This window comes from Symphalangus syndactylus, chromosome 6 (genome assembly GCF_028878055.3).
Source record: "Symphalangus syndactylus isolate Jambi chromosome 6, NHGRI_mSymSyn1-v2.1_pri, whole genome shotgun sequence".
In the NCBI taxonomy this organism is placed as follows: Eukaryota; Metazoa; Chordata; class Mammalia; order Primates; family Hylobatidae; genus Symphalangus; species Symphalangus syndactylus.
Window position 1 is genome coordinate 73,235,412 of NC_072428.2, and position 17,445 is coordinate 73,252,856.

Consider the following 17,445-nt stretch of genomic DNA (forward strand, 5'->3'; position numbering starts at 1 on the left):
ATGCAAGATTTTAAACTTTTTTTTCTCTTCTTATTTATTTTCTTAGAGGCAGGGTCTGGCTGTGTCACCCAGGCTGTAGTGCAGTGGGTGGTTCCTAGCTCACAACAGCCTCAACCTCCTGGGGTCAAGCCATCCTCCATCTCTGCCTCCTGAGTAGAAAGAACTACTGTCAGGCACTACCATTCTGGGTTATTTTTAAAAAATTTTTTGTAGAGACATGGCCTTCCTATGCCACCCAGGCTGGTCTCCAACTCCTAGACTCAAAATATCTTCCTGCCTATATCTCCCAAGGCAATGGGATTACAGCTGTAAGCCACCATTTCCAGCCTCAAAACATTTTCATAGCAGAGTTAACAGAACGTTTTCTTCTATGTTAATCTCTATATTCGGTAGGTAGAAGATTAATGTCCTTTACTCTTCCCATATCTGGCTTAGTATCCCTTTCTTACACAACCTATTGCCAAATGTTTGTTTTCAATTTAATATTTATATTTCATAGCACAGAATAGTGAAATGAGCAATGCAAAGTAGAGTTCCCATCTTATTTCCTAGCCCCTGCCAATCCAACCATAGATATTCTAAAGGGGTTCATGATCTTAGCCTTTTCCCTCTGTTGGATTCCAGGTTATGAACTAATGAGGGTTGGGTGTAAAAACTTTAAGGAATAGAGCAGAAAGTAGGACTACAAACTCTTGTGGTTCTACCTACCCTAGAACCACTATTTTCACAGGAACTCTTATCACAATGCTAGGCTCACTGATTTCTCATCTGAACATGCTTAGAAATAAATATGTTAGCCCTTACCCTGATTTTAATTTAAAAAAAATAAATCCTAGCTCTACAGAAGCAGCCACCAAATATTTCCTTACACAAGCAATCGCATCTACAGTTCTCATAATAGGTATTCTCTTCAATAACCTGTTCTCTGGGCAATGAACAATAATAAACACTATTAATCAATTTTCATCCTTAATAATGATAATGGCCCTAGTAATAAAACTAGGAAAGGCTCCTTTCACCTTTTAGTCCCAGAGGTAACTCAAGGAACCTCCCTAATGTCTGGTATACTTCTCACGTAACAAATACTAGACCCTATCTCAATTATGTTTCTAATTTCTCCAACAATAAACATGAACATCCTCCTATCTGTCACAATCCTATCTGTTATCGTGGGCAGTTGTGGAGGACTTAAACACAACTGTGAGAAATTCTAGCCTACTCCTCAATTACTCACATAGCTTCAATAATAGCAGTGTTAATTTATAATCCAAACATTAGTATTCTAAACCTGATTATTTACTTTAACAGTTAACGCATTTCTAGCACTCCACCTGAATATCAGCAGCACGACCCTGTCACTATCTCATGCCTGAAAGAAATTAACATGATTAACACCCAAAATCCCACAATTCTACTATCCCTAGCAGGTTAACCTCCATTAATAAGTTTTCGGCCTAAATGACTAATTATTCAAGAATTTACAAAAAAACAATAGTCTTACTGCTCCAACAATTATTGCTATTATAAGTCTACTCAACCTATGCTTTTATATATGCCTAATTTATTCCATCTCAGCGGCAATATTCCCCACATTGAATAACATGAAAATGACAGTTCAAGAAAACAATACCCATACTACTCCTCCCCCCACTTACCATTTTTTCATCCTCCTCTTACCCATCTCTCCATTAATACTAAATATGATTTAGAAATTTACGTTAAATAAGACCAAGAGCCTTCAAAGCCCTTAGTAAGTAAATTACACTTAATTTCTCTAACAAACCTAAGGACTGCAAGACTCTATTCTGCATCAATTGAACACAAAGCTAAGACCTTACTAGACTGGTAGAATTCAAACCCACCAAAATTTATTTAACAGCCAAACGCCTTAATCAACTGGCTTCAATCTACTTCTCCCATTGGGGGAAAAAAGGCGGGAGAAGCCCAGACAGGATTGAAGCTGCTCCTTTGATTTTGCAATTCAACATGAGAAATCACCTCAGGGCTGGTAAAACATGTGTCTTTAGATTTACAGTCTAATACTTATTCAGCCATTTTACAACCGCCACCCCCGCCCCCCCCCAACCTCCCCGCCTGGCCCAACTTATGTTAATCAATCGTTGATTGTTTCCAACTAACCACAAAGATACCAGAACATGGTATCTACTATTTGGTGCATGAGTAGCGATAGTGGGCACTGCCTTAAGCCTTCTAATTCGAGCAGAATTAGGCCAACCAGGAACTCTGCTAGGAGACGATCAGATCCATAATGTTATTGCTACTGCCCAAGCATTCATTATAATATTCTCTATAGTTATACCAATTATAACTGGAGGCTTCGGCAACTGACTAGTCCCTCTGATAGTGCACCCGATATGGCATTTCCCCGGATAAATAATATAAGCTACCGACTTCTCCCACCCTCCTTCCTACTCCTACTTGCATCTGAAACAGCAGATGCTGGCGCTGGAACCGGCTGAACAGTTTATGCCCCTTTAGCAGGAAGCCTGACACATGCAGGGGCCTCTGTGGATCTTACTATCTTTTCTCTCCACTTGGCAGGTAGGTGTTTCTTCTACTCGAGGGGCCATTCACTTTATTACCACAATTATTAACATAAAACCCCCAGCCATATCCCAGTATCAAACACCCCTCTTCATCTAATGAGTTCTCATTACGGCAGTCCTTCCTCTCCTTTCTCTCCCAGTCCTAGCCACCAGCATGACCATACTATTAACTGACCGTAACCTTAACACTACTTTTTTTGACCCCGCTGGCAGGGGTGGCCCTCTCTTATATCAACATTTATTCTGATTCTTTGGTCACCCTGAAGTCTATATCCTTATCCTACCAGGCTTCAGGATAATCTCCCATATCATAACTTATTACTCTGGACAAAAAAGGAGCCCTTTGGGTATATGGGCATAGTATGAGCCATAATATCAATTAGCTTCCTAGAGTGTATTGTATGGGCCCATCACATATTTACAGTAGGAATAGACATAAACACACGAGCATGTTTCACCTCTGCCACTGTAATTATTGCTATCTGTATTGGCATTAAAGTGTTTAGCTGATTAGCTACACTGCACGGCGGTAACATCATATGATCACCCACAATACTCTGAGCCCTAGGATTCATTTTCTTTTTCACAGTAGGAGGTCTAACCAGCATTGTGCTAGCTAATTCATCACTAGATATTATCTTACATGATACATATTACTTTGTAGCCCATTTCCACTAGGTCCTATCAAAAGGAGCAATATTCGGCATCATAGGAGACTTTGTCCACTGATTCTCCTTGTTTTCAGGTTACAGACTTAATCAAGCCTATGCTAAAATCAACTTCACCATTGTATTTATAGGTACAAATCTAACCTTTTTCCCACAGCACTTCCTTGGCCTATCTGGTATACCTCGACATTACTCCGATTATCCTGATGCGTACACCACGTGAAATATTCTCTCATCTGTAGGCTCATTTATTTCAATAACAGCAGTTATATTAACAATCTTTATAATCCGAGAAATCTTTGCTCCAAAAGTAAAAGTTCTAACAATTGAATAATCATCTAATTTAGAAAGAATTTACGGCTGTACACCACATGGATCACACATTCGAAGAACAAATCTACGTTAAACTCCAGACAAAAAAGGAAGGAATCACGCCTCCAGAAACTGGTTTCAAGCCAGTCCCATAACCTCTATGACTTTCTCCATAAGATATTAGTAAAATCATTACATAACTTTGTCAAAGTTAAATTATAGGTTAGATCTTGTATGCCTTAATGGCTCATCCAATTCTATTAGGCCTTCAAGATGCTACTTCCCCTATTATAGAAGAGCTACTTACTTTCCATGACCACGTTCTTATAATTATTTTCCTAATAGTTCCCTTGTCCTGTAACAGGATGAGTCAGAAGCATCGACAGACTCGCATCTTCAGAGCTGAGCTTCCCCGGAGACAGAGTTCCTGGCCCTTTTAAGGGCTTACAACTCTAAGGGGTTCCACGTGAAAGGGTTGTGATGGACTGAGAGCACATGTGGTTAGAGTTGGTGGGGGGGGGTGGTTAATCTTTTAACCTCAGGCCTGGTCATCAGTGGCACCAGCTGGTCTTGCCACTGACTTCATTCCTGTTTTCAACTTTTACTATCTCCTCCTCTTCAGAGACAGGAGACAGTAAGAGAAATGGCTTCTCTCCTCAGTCCTATTGTAGCAGGACGAGTCGCAGACAAAATTCCTCAGACACCGGATTAAAGAAGTAAGAGGTTTTTTTATTTGGCCGGGAGCATCAGCAGACTCGTGTCTTAAGAGCCGAGCTCCCCGAAAAAGAAATTCCTAGCCCTTTTAAGGGCTTACAACTCTAAGGGGTCTATGTGAAAAAGTCACAATAGATCAAGTAAGTGTGAGGAATGTGACTGGGGGCTACATACATCAGCTAACAGTACAAAAGGTTTTACAGTGCTTTCTCATACAATGTCTGGAATTCACAGATAACACCAGTAGTTTTGGTCAGGGGTTAATATTATTATTTCAACCACCACGGCCAGGTGGTGGTGCCAAGGTCGTCTAGCTATTTATCTTCTGTTTCTTTCCAACATTTTGCTTTCTCCATTTTCTCCTGTCTTATAAACTAGGGAAAAGGGGAGGTTGGGGAGAAACTGGGAAGGACAATAGGAGAAGTGGTGATCTCATACCATATTTCCCCCCTTTGAGAATTTTCACTTTTTAGTGGGAGTTCTCACTCTCATCCTCACTTTCTGAGTCTCTTTGTGAGATAGAGCGATAGCGATTCATATAATACAAGTGTGCTGAAGTTTTCTGATGAACCACAGTAGCAACAAAACTTTTTATCATTTGAAAAAGCAAGGGTAACACACAGGGGAGCAGCAAGCAAGTTCCTATCACTAGCAATACGCCTACAATGAGGGTTTTAAATCCTCCTATAGCTGGAAACCATTTTCCAAATAAAGACTCAGGATTAAACTCGTGCCAAACCTATACAGGCGCATGTGCCACCTTTGTCATGTCCCTGACTATGTTTTCAATCACCTGTCCTTGATCATCTATTTGTAGGCAGCAAATGGTTAAGTTAAATTTTCCACAAACTCCTCCTTCAGCTGCTAGCAAGTAGTCCAAGGCCAGTCTATTCTGATAGATAGCATTCCTCATTTGGGTTTCCTGCCAAGCTAAAACAGTCAAAGCTCTGCCAGTTTCATTAGTTGGGGGAAAAGTACCAGCTTGAGCTGTCTCCGATCCACGAGAGGGCGCGGAAGCCCAAGGGATCAAAGAACTGCCTGCAGAGACTCAGGGACTGCGAGCTGTCTGTGCTGACGCCGCGCTCCGTGCGTGGTCCGGAGGACCGGGGCGCCCTGGACCACATGGTCAGGGTGACCACCAGCCTCTAACAGCCCCGCCATGGCCCTCGCGTGCCAGATCGTGTGCCCAGAGAGCTCCCTGTGCGCGGGGAAGAGGCAGCTGGTGGTGCAGGAAATCCTGGCGGCTCAGGAAATTCTGGCTGAGCGGCGGGGGGTGGAGAGGTAGGCACAGGAGGCGGGTGAAGCGGAGGGTGCAGAGCAGCACAAGTGGCCCTGCCCAGCGGCAGCGGGCTCCCGGGAGGGCTCCCCAAGAGCCGGCCTCCCACCTGCCCCGCTGCCGGGGTCCTGGGGCTCTGCCTACCCCGCCTGGCGGAAGGCCAGCCTCCTGCCCCTGCAGCGCCTGCGGCAAAGCAGCTTGCGGCCGAGCTTGGTGGTGTCCCAGGTCCGCCTCAGCAAGGCGCCTGTGCCCAACTTCCAGCCCCAGAGGCCGGCGCGGAAGGGCAGCACCAAGGACAGTGGCCACCTGCGGATACCCAAGTGGCCTTACAAGGTGGCCAAGGAGGAGAAACCAGAGGCTGAGGAGGCCGAGAAGAAGCGCCAGGCCAAGGTGCAGGAGAAGCGCCCGCCAACCTGGAAGAAGAGGATGTGAGAGTCCGCGGGTGCTTGACGCCAGGTTTGAGGACAGGGTGAGGCGGCGGGGCTGGGCACCATGGCCGCTCCCAGGACCACCAGGCCACGTGCGTTTCCACGCTGTCTTTCTAGGATGCTCCCAGGAAGGGGCTGGGGGAGCCACATGGATTCGCCTGACACCAGCCACCCTAGCCATCAGTACACATAGCGGGCATGTTGCCTGTAAGGCTCCCTTTAGAGAACCTCAATTAAGATTTGTTTAAAAATCAATTTATGAGGCCGGGCACGGTGGCTCACGCCCTAATCCCAGCACTTTGGGAGGCCGAGGCTGGCGGATCACCTGAGGTTGGGAGTCTGAGAGTAGCCTGACCAACATGGAGAAACCCCGTCTCTACTAAAAATACAAAATTAGCCGAGAATGGTGGCACATGCCTGTAATCCCTGCTACTCGGGAGGCTGAGACAGGAGAATCGCTTGAACCCAGAGGCAGAGGTGTCAGGGAGCCAAGATCACGCCATTGCACTCTGGCCTGGCAACAAGAGCCAAACTCTGTCTCAATTTTAAAAAACTCAATTTATTAAAGGGCATTTTCTGTGTAATTTTGTATTTTTAATTATTATCCAATTTGCCAAGTTTTACAAGTGATAGGGCCCCTTGTATCCAAGGCAGTTTTAATACACTTGCCTGAAGATGTTTTATTTAACATACTGTTTCTAGCAATAAATATTTATGATATCTGTAGGAGTTTACACAGAAATCATGGGATTCTCTCCTTTTTGGCTGTTTGCTTTGGTCTTTTCTTCTCATTGTGGGTGCACGTGCACACTGGATGTTTTTATTAGTTAGATTAAGTGATGCCAGATATTTCTATTTGATGGAGGGATTGACTCATTCAGCCACATGATCAAGTGAGAAAGAGATATCATATTTTATTGTATCTATTTATAAAGTATTATCCATACAGTCATATATTGGGGACAAACATTTATCATCAAATTATAAAACAATGCAGAGATAAGCATGTATGTATTGCTAGAATTAAACTCATTTTAATCAAGGAGTTTTAGATAAACTGGATACAAAAATCTTTAACATATTCAAAATAGATATGAGGAAAACGTGTCATTTGATAAAATGGGGAAATGTAATTAATGATTACCAGAAACACAAAATTAAGCCATATATGCTCTTAAGTAAATCGAATCCAGACATCCTTAAAATGTAAAAACAGGTTGCAACATGTGTAAGGAGCCCAGAATGATGCAAATTAAGGGAATGGGAGGAGGTGATGTTTAGAACAAGCAAAGAGAATGCAATGGGAAGCAAACTTATTTTAGGCAAATTCTCCTGGAGTGGACCAGGCAGCCCTCTCTTCCAGACTCAGTTCCAAAGAGTCCCTTATGTGGGTATTTCTTTTATTTTTCCTTTGAGGACTGCACTTGGTGTTTAGTTCAACCTCATGCAGACCTCATGGAATTTCCAAGACTTGGGGCCTTGGCATTGTGGAACCTTCCTGCCACATGTACATAATTCACAGCATTACCAAGTCACCACGAGCTCCACGCTCATCTCTGTCAGCCCAGGACCCAGCCAGGCAGTGTCACGTGGTCTCCCAGGCATGGCTTTCCAAGCTGGCTATCCCTGCTGCGGAAGTTCTGAAGGCACTGGCCCAGGGAGCTGAGCTTGGGCCTGTCCTAAAGCTCCACAGGTGACTGCATTGCAGCCCACGTGGAAAGCTGCAGCTCTAACACAGGCATTTTGAGAGGCCTCAGTCGCCTTTAAGTGGCACTTCCAGGACACCCATCCTAAGCTCTCACAAATGGCTCCACCTTCCCAAGGATGTCCTATTGTCATTGGAACAGCCAGTGTCAGGCAGCTTCTGCTCGGGCTGACGTAGCATCTGACCCTTGGTGGGTTGCCAGACATTCCTTCCTGTTTCCGCCATGGGAAGTTAGCACTGGGAATGGTATGGAGCCCCCACGTCTACCCTAAGCCTTGGGTGTCTGCTGCTTCCAGGTCAAAAATGGACATTTCTGGTCCTGACCAGACACTACCACATTGTAACCGATGCTCTACACACTCCAGGGATGTGTAGAACAGCAATGGCAGGACAGCAAACAGTTGGCGATTTCCCCAGGTCCCACGGTGTTCCAGAGTGGGCATGTTGGGTCCCTGTTCCCAATGTGTTCCAGCCTTACCCAGGTGCACAGGGTACCCTGGGACCAACACAGGGCTTGTCAAGTAATGCTCCTGGTGTCCACAAAACAGCTCCAGAGATACCTGCATTTTGAAAAGCCTGCCAATACTACTTAGCAAAAGAAAGAAAAACTATTGACAAAGATGCCAACATGGACAGGTCTCAAAATAATCATGCTGACAGCAAAAAGCAAGATGAATGGTTGTCTAGGGATTGGATGAAGTGGGAAGGAAGAGTTGGGAGGGTGAGAATATAAAGAGATGAGAGGAAGCTTTTTTGAGATAATGGGTGTGTTCACTATTTTGATTGTAGAGATCATTTCACATATGTAAAACTTCCAATTTTATGTTTTAAATAACACAAAAACTCATTTTTTTAAAGAAGAAATGTATGATATAAAGAAGGATACAATCCATCGGTAACTCAGCAAACCTAAGTTGTCATTTGTTAAAAGCAGCATTGCTTTGGGTATGAGGATCAGCATTTCCGAACTCTAATAAAGGAAGAAGAAGAGTATGAACTGAGTGTTTACTCCCCATGCCGACATCTCATGAAAATGTAAAACTAAAATAATACAAGAGCAAATGTTTTAAAATTCCTAGCAGCAGTAATCCAAAATGATATAAGTGCACTGAATTTTAGTTTAATATTATTGTGAACATGGTTGCCTGTATTCCTTCTAAAAGGGCAAGGAATATCTTTGCAAAATTGGTGGACTGATAGACTCATCCCTTACCTTTTGCTGGATAGCCTGGAGTGAGTGGGTCACCAGCACCATTCAAATTTAACACATTTCCTCTCTGGGCTGCAGTTCCAGGAAGATTCCATCCTTTGGGATATGGCTGTACCTCAGGAGCAAAGTAGCCAGCTGGATCTGAGTACAAGATGATTCCTATGGCCACTGCTAACATGGCATTTTTAACCTGCAGGGGCAGTGTGCAATTCATAATGCAGATATGGCAAATGGTTGGCTTATTCATATAAGAAACACATTAATTTAATAATGGAAGGATATTTAGACACTGCCTTTTACCATACAATTACACATTCAGTTCTCTTGGCTTTGAACACAATTTCTCTCCTGTTAGACCTAACAGACTTCCATTATTCCACGGAATTCTAAATGAGTTATCATTTCTTCTGTGAAACATTCCTATTACAACCTGCAACTGTAGAATTAATGTCCCTTCTTTGTAGTTCTATATTTTCTATATTATAGGATAGCTCTTAATGTATTAACATATCTTTTAAATGTCTATCTCTCCTATAAGGCTGAGGGTGTTTTTGAAAACATGAACCATGTCTTCTTAATTTTAAACTACTGCCCTGTGAAATCTTGCACATCATAGAGTAAGCATCCTACAAACATTTAAGGAACTAAACTGATTTAAAATTGTATGCAGAGCAGTCATATTTGTGAAAAACAGCACAGGGTTTTTGTAAACATCTTTCTAAACATCCAAACTGGCCAAGAATAGGAAAATACACCCTGTGAGATACTAAATTCTTCTTCACCAAAAGTATTGCAGCAGAAGATGGATAACAGTCTTGATTCATAAAAAAGCATTCCAATATTTAGAGAACACCCTGTTATATCACTAAGAGTACAATCTGTCACAACTTTTTGAAGGAAAATTGATGATGTCTATCAAAATTTTGAAAGAATATACACTATTATTTAGCCATTTAATTTCTATGAATCTATACTACAATAATCTTCACACAAATTTCTGAAGCATATATGGACAAAGATGTTCACAATGAAATTATTTGTAATAGTAACAAATTCAAGATAAGACAAACATCGTCAGTAGTAGAATGGTTAAATAAATGGCTTGTCAATTCTGTGAAATACGATGCCATCATTTAAAACAGTGAGGTAATTAATAAGCAGTTATATAGAAATTACTAAGTACCAGCCACTATCCTAAGTGCTTTCAAAGAAAGTCATTTAATAAGGACTCTGTGAGATTGGTGCCCTCGGCATTCGCATTTTATATATGAGGAAACTTTGCAACAGAGAAGTTAAGTAACATGCTCACAGCAAAATATCTAGAAAGAATAGGAGCCAGACTAGACCAGAACCCAAGTGATAATGGATCTAGGTTTCTATACTCTTAACCAATGTATTACATAACTCTCAACATGTGGACATGAAGAATATGAGTCATGGCTGAATGAAAAAAAATAAAGTCTTATAATATAGAATGTAAAAGTAAATAAATAAATATATGTAAAATGGGCATATAGGGACAGATATATTTATATTTCACAGAATTAGGTTTGAAAAAAGCTATTAAGATTGATTATATCTGAATAATGAAGTGGGTAATGCAGAGGAACTTTTCATTTTTTACTTTATATAAATTTCCTTCAATTAAATTTCTAAAAGCAAATATTACTTTTGTAATAAAAATGATTAGAAATAATTTTCTTGTCCAGGTATGTGAGAAAACATAGAAACATGAGTTTCTGTGTACCCATGGCAAATAGGAAAAAAAAGAAAAGAAAAGAAATGTTTGAAAGCAATTTGGAAACAGAGAAGCAAGTTGGTCATTTACATTTACAGAATATATATATCCTCTCATTCTCTGTAGAAAAATAAATAATACTGTACTTTATTTCCTCTGAAGATTTTTCCATATCTTGCAATAACAATCTTCCCAGTACAGTGGATGCCCATCTCTCTTTCTAGTTTGAAAAAGTCTTCAGTGAGAGCATAGTTCACATATACAAGATTTCCCTATAGGGAAAAGAAAATATATATAATACTGCTAAAATTAAAGAAAAAAAAACAAAAAATAAGTTTGCTTCACAATACTGCAACACCAAAAGTGTTTCTTTATTTGGGGAATAATAAACAGACCCACGGTAATTATGCAGAAGTCATTAGAGAATCTTTTAAAATCCTGAAAAGGTTTAAAAAAGGATAATGCATAAAAGTTATTTATTTGTTTATTATTTTGGAGACGGAATTTCACTGTCCTCCAGGCTGGAGTACAGTAGCACTCCCTCGGCTGACTGCAACCTCCTCCACCTTCTGAGTTCAAGTGATTCTGCCTCAGCCGCCAGAGTAGCTGTGATTACAGACATGTGCCACCATGCCCACATAATTTTTGTATTTTTTAACAGTAGAGATGGGATTTCACCATGTTGGCCATTCTGGTCTTGAACTCCTGACCTCCAAAGATCTGCCCGCCTCAACCTCCAGAAGTGAAGTGCTGGGATTACAGGTGTGAGCCACCGCACCCAGCCAGACATATCTAAACAGTATGTCCTGTGTTGAAGAAATTATCAGTGTATAAAAAGCCACAGGGAATAGAGTAAATAAATGTCATTTTAAAGATCCTAACTATATTTATTTAATTTCCAACCATTGCATTAATTTAAGAACCTCTATGGTATGATCTGTAAAATCCTATCTATGAATCCATAAAATATTCAAATTATGAAAAATGGAAAGAAGCTTGTAAAAACACCTACTGCTGGGCAGAAGCAGTGGCTCATGTCTGTAATCCCAGCACTTTGGGAGGCCGAGGCAAGCAGATCATCTGAGGTCGGGAGTTCGAGACTAGCCTGACCAACATAGAGAAACCCCTGTCTCCACTTAAAAAAAATACAAAATTAGAAGGACGTGGCGGCATGCACCTGTGGTCCTAGCTAAGCGGGAGGCTGAGGCAAGAGAACTGCTTGAACCTGGGAGGTGGAGGTTGCAGTGAGCCGAGACCGTACCACTGCACTCCAGCCTGGGTGACAACAGCAAAACTGTCTCAAAAAAACAAAACAAAACAAATATAAAAACAAACTAACAAAAAAACACCTACTGCCTCACTGAAAGGCATGTTCAGCAGTTTGTTATTTCAGACAGTGGCAACTCCTTCAGCAGGGTCAGTTTTTAATGTATTTGTTTTGTTTCTTTTTTCTCTGTCTGGTGTTCTCTTCTATTTTATTTTATTATAATTTTTTTTTAATTTGAGGGATGAGGTTTTCATAGTACTGAATATCAAACAATGAACCCGCATGAATGATTCACCTAATTTCCTTGGTTTTAGTCCTCTATACAGGTTTTACATTGCAAAAGAACCATTTAAAGACTTGGATTACAAATGTATTTTATTTTACCTCTGGCATGCCTTGGGCTGAGAAAGCATTATATGGTGGCACAATATCTGTAACATTCTCATAGCCATCTGGTGGTGGTTCGAGGTATGATGTTTTGAAAATCTAGCAAGAATTAAAATATGTCAAGTTAGAGAGAAAAATTCCAGATTATTATTAAGATATAATTCATTTTGCCATCAAGTATATACTTCAGATTAAGCATCCTGGAACTAGGTTATATAATTAAATAGATAAATTACACTGACAACAATGAGAAAGAGCCTTGTCATTATTAATGTCTTCCTAATAATAGAAACTTTTATAAATGCATGCAATCTCAGGTAACCAAAACTTTCCTTATAAAGTGTAACAGCAGAGCTTCAAAGGTGGCACTTTGGTGATCCTCTTTTTTTGACTATGCCTATTCAGCTTCCTTGGTGGGCTCCTTTTCTTTCATCTTTATTTAAATAATATTTCCCCATGTTTCATCCCCAGCCCATTGCTTGCCTCTGTACTCCCTCACTGCGAGACTTCATTAAGTATCAGAATTTTACTAGTAGCTAATATGCTTATGATACTTACCTTTTCAGATTCATATATTTAAATGTTTGGTGGTTATTTCATCCTGGATGTCCAAACTCAACATGTTAAAATTCAAATTTATCATCTCTCACACTGGGCCTGCTTTTGATCTGCATTTCCTACCTCTATTAATAGCTTCAGTCATTAGCCACTCACACCAGACAGTCGCGGAGTCATCCTCAACTCTATCTTCCCCTCCTTCCCCAAGTCAATCACTAATCATGTCCTGCTAATACATTTCCTTACTATTTCTGAAATCCATCCCTCTTCCTCATTCCTACTAACATCCTAAAACTTTATTATCTTTTACCTGGACTATTGTCTTAAGACAACAACTTTAACCCATTGCTTAGCCTAGGTGTAATCTACAGAGGACCTTGTCTATCTAAAATGCCCCTCTAGCCACATCCTTCCCCTGCTCAGGACTTGTCATTGGCGCCCATGAACTGAAGTTGAAGCTTCTTAGGACAGCATATACGCCCTTCTATGATCTGTTCCCAGGACATATTTACCGGTTTATCTCATATCATGGCCTATTTTGTATTTTACACTTTTGAAATACAGAAAATCATTACATTCTCCCAATAATACTAAGCTAATATATGCCTCCAATCCTTTGCCAATATTTTGTCTTTTGTTGAGAATTCTCTTATCCTATTTTGTCACATGGTTATCTCCTTACGTCCTTTCATGACTCACATGTCAAGACTTCAGGAAACATTGTCTAACTCCCAGGCTGGGCTGAGTGACACTTTTCTCTGTAAATAATGAACTCTAATCATAATCTTCATAGCACTTACCATACTAATTTGAAGTCTGAAGTATTCCATTGTCTGCCTCAACTTACTTAGGCAAAGGAACCATGTCCTAGTCTCATTCTGGCCTCAGGACTTAACACCATGTTGAACACATAGTGGATACTGAATAATTCACTATTAACAAATTTCTACTTTTACTTGACCCTACATTACAATCCACATAAAACGGTTGGATTGCAAAATATAAAAGGTACCAACAATTTCACATACCACAGTTTCATGTTCATCCACAATCGATATATAGCTGGCATTTGTCTCATTGGGGTAAGATAAGAGGACATCATAATGAACCAACTTGGGTGAATCTAGTCCAAATTTCTTCCACTGGGTTTGAATTTTCTTGGCAAGCAAGAAATTTTGTTCTGTTCCTGCCAGATGAGGAAGCTTTGTAAAAGAACTAAAATGAAAATAAAATATAAGAGGGTGTTAAAGACTATGCTCAGACGATGTGCCTAAAAACTATTCTAAATGCACTACTTATGCTTCGGGCATTAAGTTGTCATTCCTATATGATAGATAAAAGAAACACAGCTAATGCTACCAGTTTCTAGATAGGCCAATTTTTAAGTTATTTGTGTACAACTGCAGTTTTCATATTATGCTTCCTCAGAAAAGAACACATTCCATGGTAGACACAATCAGCAAAGACTCAGATATGAGAAGACAGCCTGGAAGAATGTCATACTTCTATACCAATAATGTTCCTTTTTGCTGCTTGTCAGAGAACAGAGACATTTTGGAAAGAAAATTAGATCTTAATATCTCGCGGGGACCAACTTGGGCACTTCCACGTTTAACTTATGTATTTCTACTGTTGATTGTAGCATGTATGCAGTTGTTTATTTATCTCACTGATGTCAAAGTCCATGCATTTTAATTTTTCATATCCCCTAGTGCTTAGTTCTTGTCTTTTACCCAAAAAGTGCAGGCTTGCTGAATTTAATTTGGGCAGTGTTCTCTTGGTTCTGGATGTAAATGGGTTGTAACATTTAAGTGACCTCACAAACATAGTTCTTAGTGAGATTTATTTTACTTGGGTTGAATAATATTTTTAAAGTCCCTGGCCAGGCATGGTGGCTCACACCTGTAATCCCAGCACTTTGGAAGGCCGAGGAGGGTGGATCAACTGAGGTCAGGAGTTTGAGACCAGCCCGGCCAACATGGTGAAACCCTGTCTCTACCAAAAATACAAAAAAATTAGCCAGGCATCATGGCAAGCGCTTGTAATCCAAGCTAGTTGGGAGACTGAGGCAGGAGAATTGCTTGAATCTGGGAGGTGGAGGTTGCAGTGAGCCGAGATCATGCCAATGCACTCCAGCCTGGGTGACGGAGTGAGACTATGTCACAAAAAAAAAAAAAAAAAAAAAAAAAATTAAAGTCACCCATCATCAGTAGAACAAAAATAAACCCTTTAAATTTTTTTTTGTTAACCAGACAACAGCCACAAAATATACAGCAGTAAAAGGAAATTAACATGTATTGAAAACCTGTTGTATGACAAGCACTCTACATTCACTTTCACATGTGTTTTCTCATTTAATCATCACAATCTTTCTTCCATCATCCCCATTTGGCAAATGAGGACACTGACAGAGTGGCTGAATAATCTACTCATAATTTTACAGCTAACAAATGCTGGAACTGGAATCCAAAATTGTAGTTATCTGATCCTGAGAAATAATGATGTTTCTAAATAATTCATCTGCTGTTATTACCCATGTGCTTAAAATTCTTCTACAACTCACTGTACCCTGCATTAGAAAGTTCACACCCCAACAAGGCACCTAAAGCACTTTTAGGTTAGATTCTCTCTTCTGTCTTTTCAGATTAATTCCACATCACTCTCTTATAAACTCCTCTACTCTCTGTCACTGAGTATACTTATTTTTCTCATAAAATGATTATGATCTTTACTATCTTTTAGCCTTTGCACAATGTCTTATCTCAGCCAAAAATATTGTCCCATCTACCTGAATCTTCCTCTATCACCACTTCTAATCACTCTCTTTTCTCATCTGCAAACTATAATCATCCATAAGGACTCTTCAAGCATCATCTTCTCTGAGAAGGTGTCCTTCTCTATATCAGAAAATGAAAACTGCAGGTATCAGATGTTTAATTTCTTACCATATTTATTTTTTAAAAGTACAAATGCGTTCAGACAGAAGTTATTTTATATGTATAGGAATAAAAAGGCAAAACGGCTAGAGATATTTAATTTCTACTTTATACAATTCATTATTTTTGTTTCTACATAGAGCAGATATGATTCTTGCAATTAGAAAAAAATATATGTATTTCCTTAAATTAGGAGGGAGGATTAGCCATGAATTTTTTGCCTCCCATCTTTTCAAGAACTCCCTGAAATGAAATAGAGAAGTACAGAAAAAGAGTAGGAAGGTATAACATCCTTTATTTTATATCAGGGTTTCTCCGTATGGTCTCAAGGTGGGCATTACAGCTCCAGGCATACATATTCACCCAGTAACTTCAGGAGAAACAAGTACAAACTGGAACAACTATTCCTTCTTTTGTGTTTAACAAAGGAACATTTTTGTAGAAGATCTTAGCTAAGTTTTTCTCCCATCTCATTAGGCAAAATAGGGTCATTTACCCCTTCTCAAATCAATCATTGCCAGAGGGAGGATAATGATTGGCTTATGGGCTAATCAAGAGATTCCTGGGCTGGGAGGAAGGTAACCTTTACTGAACACATACCCTCCTGAGAGAGGGAGAACACTCACAGTTGAGGCTCTGTTAATAAGAAAGTGGCTGGGAGAAATACAATTGTTCCCACATTTAAGCCCTTTAACTCAATCTTCAAGCCCTCCTTTGCCTTCTAAACTCTTCTGCTGTGTTCATTTACCCTTTAGCTCTGCAATCAACAATTCGCTTATCTCTTCAGCACCTTCTCTGAATGTTTCCTTGACCTCCTTGTCTTTCTTTTCTGTTTTTTTTTTTCGTTTTTTTGATGGAGTTTTGCTCTTGTTGCCCAGGCTGGAGTGCAGTGATACAATCTTGGCTTACTGCAACCTCCGCCTCCCAGGTTCAAGCGATTCTCCTGCCTCAGCCTCCCGAGTAGCTGGGATTACAGGTGCATGCCACAATGCCCAGCTAATTTTTTGTATTTTTAGTAGAGGTGGGGTTTCATTATGTTGGACAGGCTAGTTTTGAATTCCTGACCTCAGGTGATCCACTGTCCTTGGCCTCCCAAAGTGCAGGGATTACAGGCGTGAGCCAACGTGCCCAGCCAACCTCCTTGTCTTAACTGGTTTCCTCTGAGGACCCTGCTCAGCTGCAGGCTGTTTTGTTTTCCATGACCCCATATATCTCATGGCTAAAGTTCAGCTAGGAGGCCTTACTCTCCACTGGCTGTTTCAAATATATCTCTTTTTTCTTCTTTCCAAACTAACAGCTTTTTTGAAGCTTACAACAAAAGTCACCACCCACTACACCTTCTAGGTATGTACTGTCATCTACAAAACTTTGAGTCATGCCTCTTCATTCATTAAAGTTGGGGGCCCCTAATATGGTGTATTTCCCTCTATCCCTGTTCTTGTCATCATTCTTGGTGTGTAATATTTGTATGTGGTTGGATGCAAAAGAAAGGAAAATCAACACCAACAAGATATTTAATCATCACGAAAACCATTCAAAGATTGTTTATCAACTTATGCATATTATACACTAAAGCATAATACTAATAATATAAATAGAAAATGTTAATGTTTAATCAAGAGCATCACCATAATTTAGTTCTGATACCTCACGTCATTTTCTAGGAGCTTTCTTCTGGA

The 17,445-nt window shown here is 40.3% G+C and overlaps 1 protein-coding gene across 1 annotated transcript in view; it reads right to left on the bottom strand.

The window, feature by feature from the left end:
- Nucleotides 1-8,144: 8,144 nt before the first annotated feature.
- Nucleotides 8,145-17,445, bottom strand: part of LOC129485335 (N-acetylated-alpha-linked acidic dipeptidase 2-like) — a 56,392-nt gene continuing 47,091 nt past the window's right edge. Inside the window, exons 5-9 of the mRNA XM_055284676.2 lie at nucleotides 13,859-14,045; nucleotides 12,270-12,371; nucleotides 10,765-10,890; nucleotides 8,884-9,070; nucleotides 8,145-8,640 (exon numbers count right to left, since the gene is read on the bottom strand). Of these exons, the coding sequence (XP_055140651.2) occupies nucleotides 8,588-8,640; nucleotides 8,884-9,070; nucleotides 10,765-10,890; nucleotides 12,270-12,371; nucleotides 13,859-14,045 (655 nt within the window). The 3' untranslated portion in view covers nucleotides 8,145-8,587. The remainder of the gene's footprint in view (nucleotides 8,641-8,883; nucleotides 9,071-10,764; nucleotides 10,891-12,269; nucleotides 12,372-13,858; nucleotides 14,046-17,445) is intronic.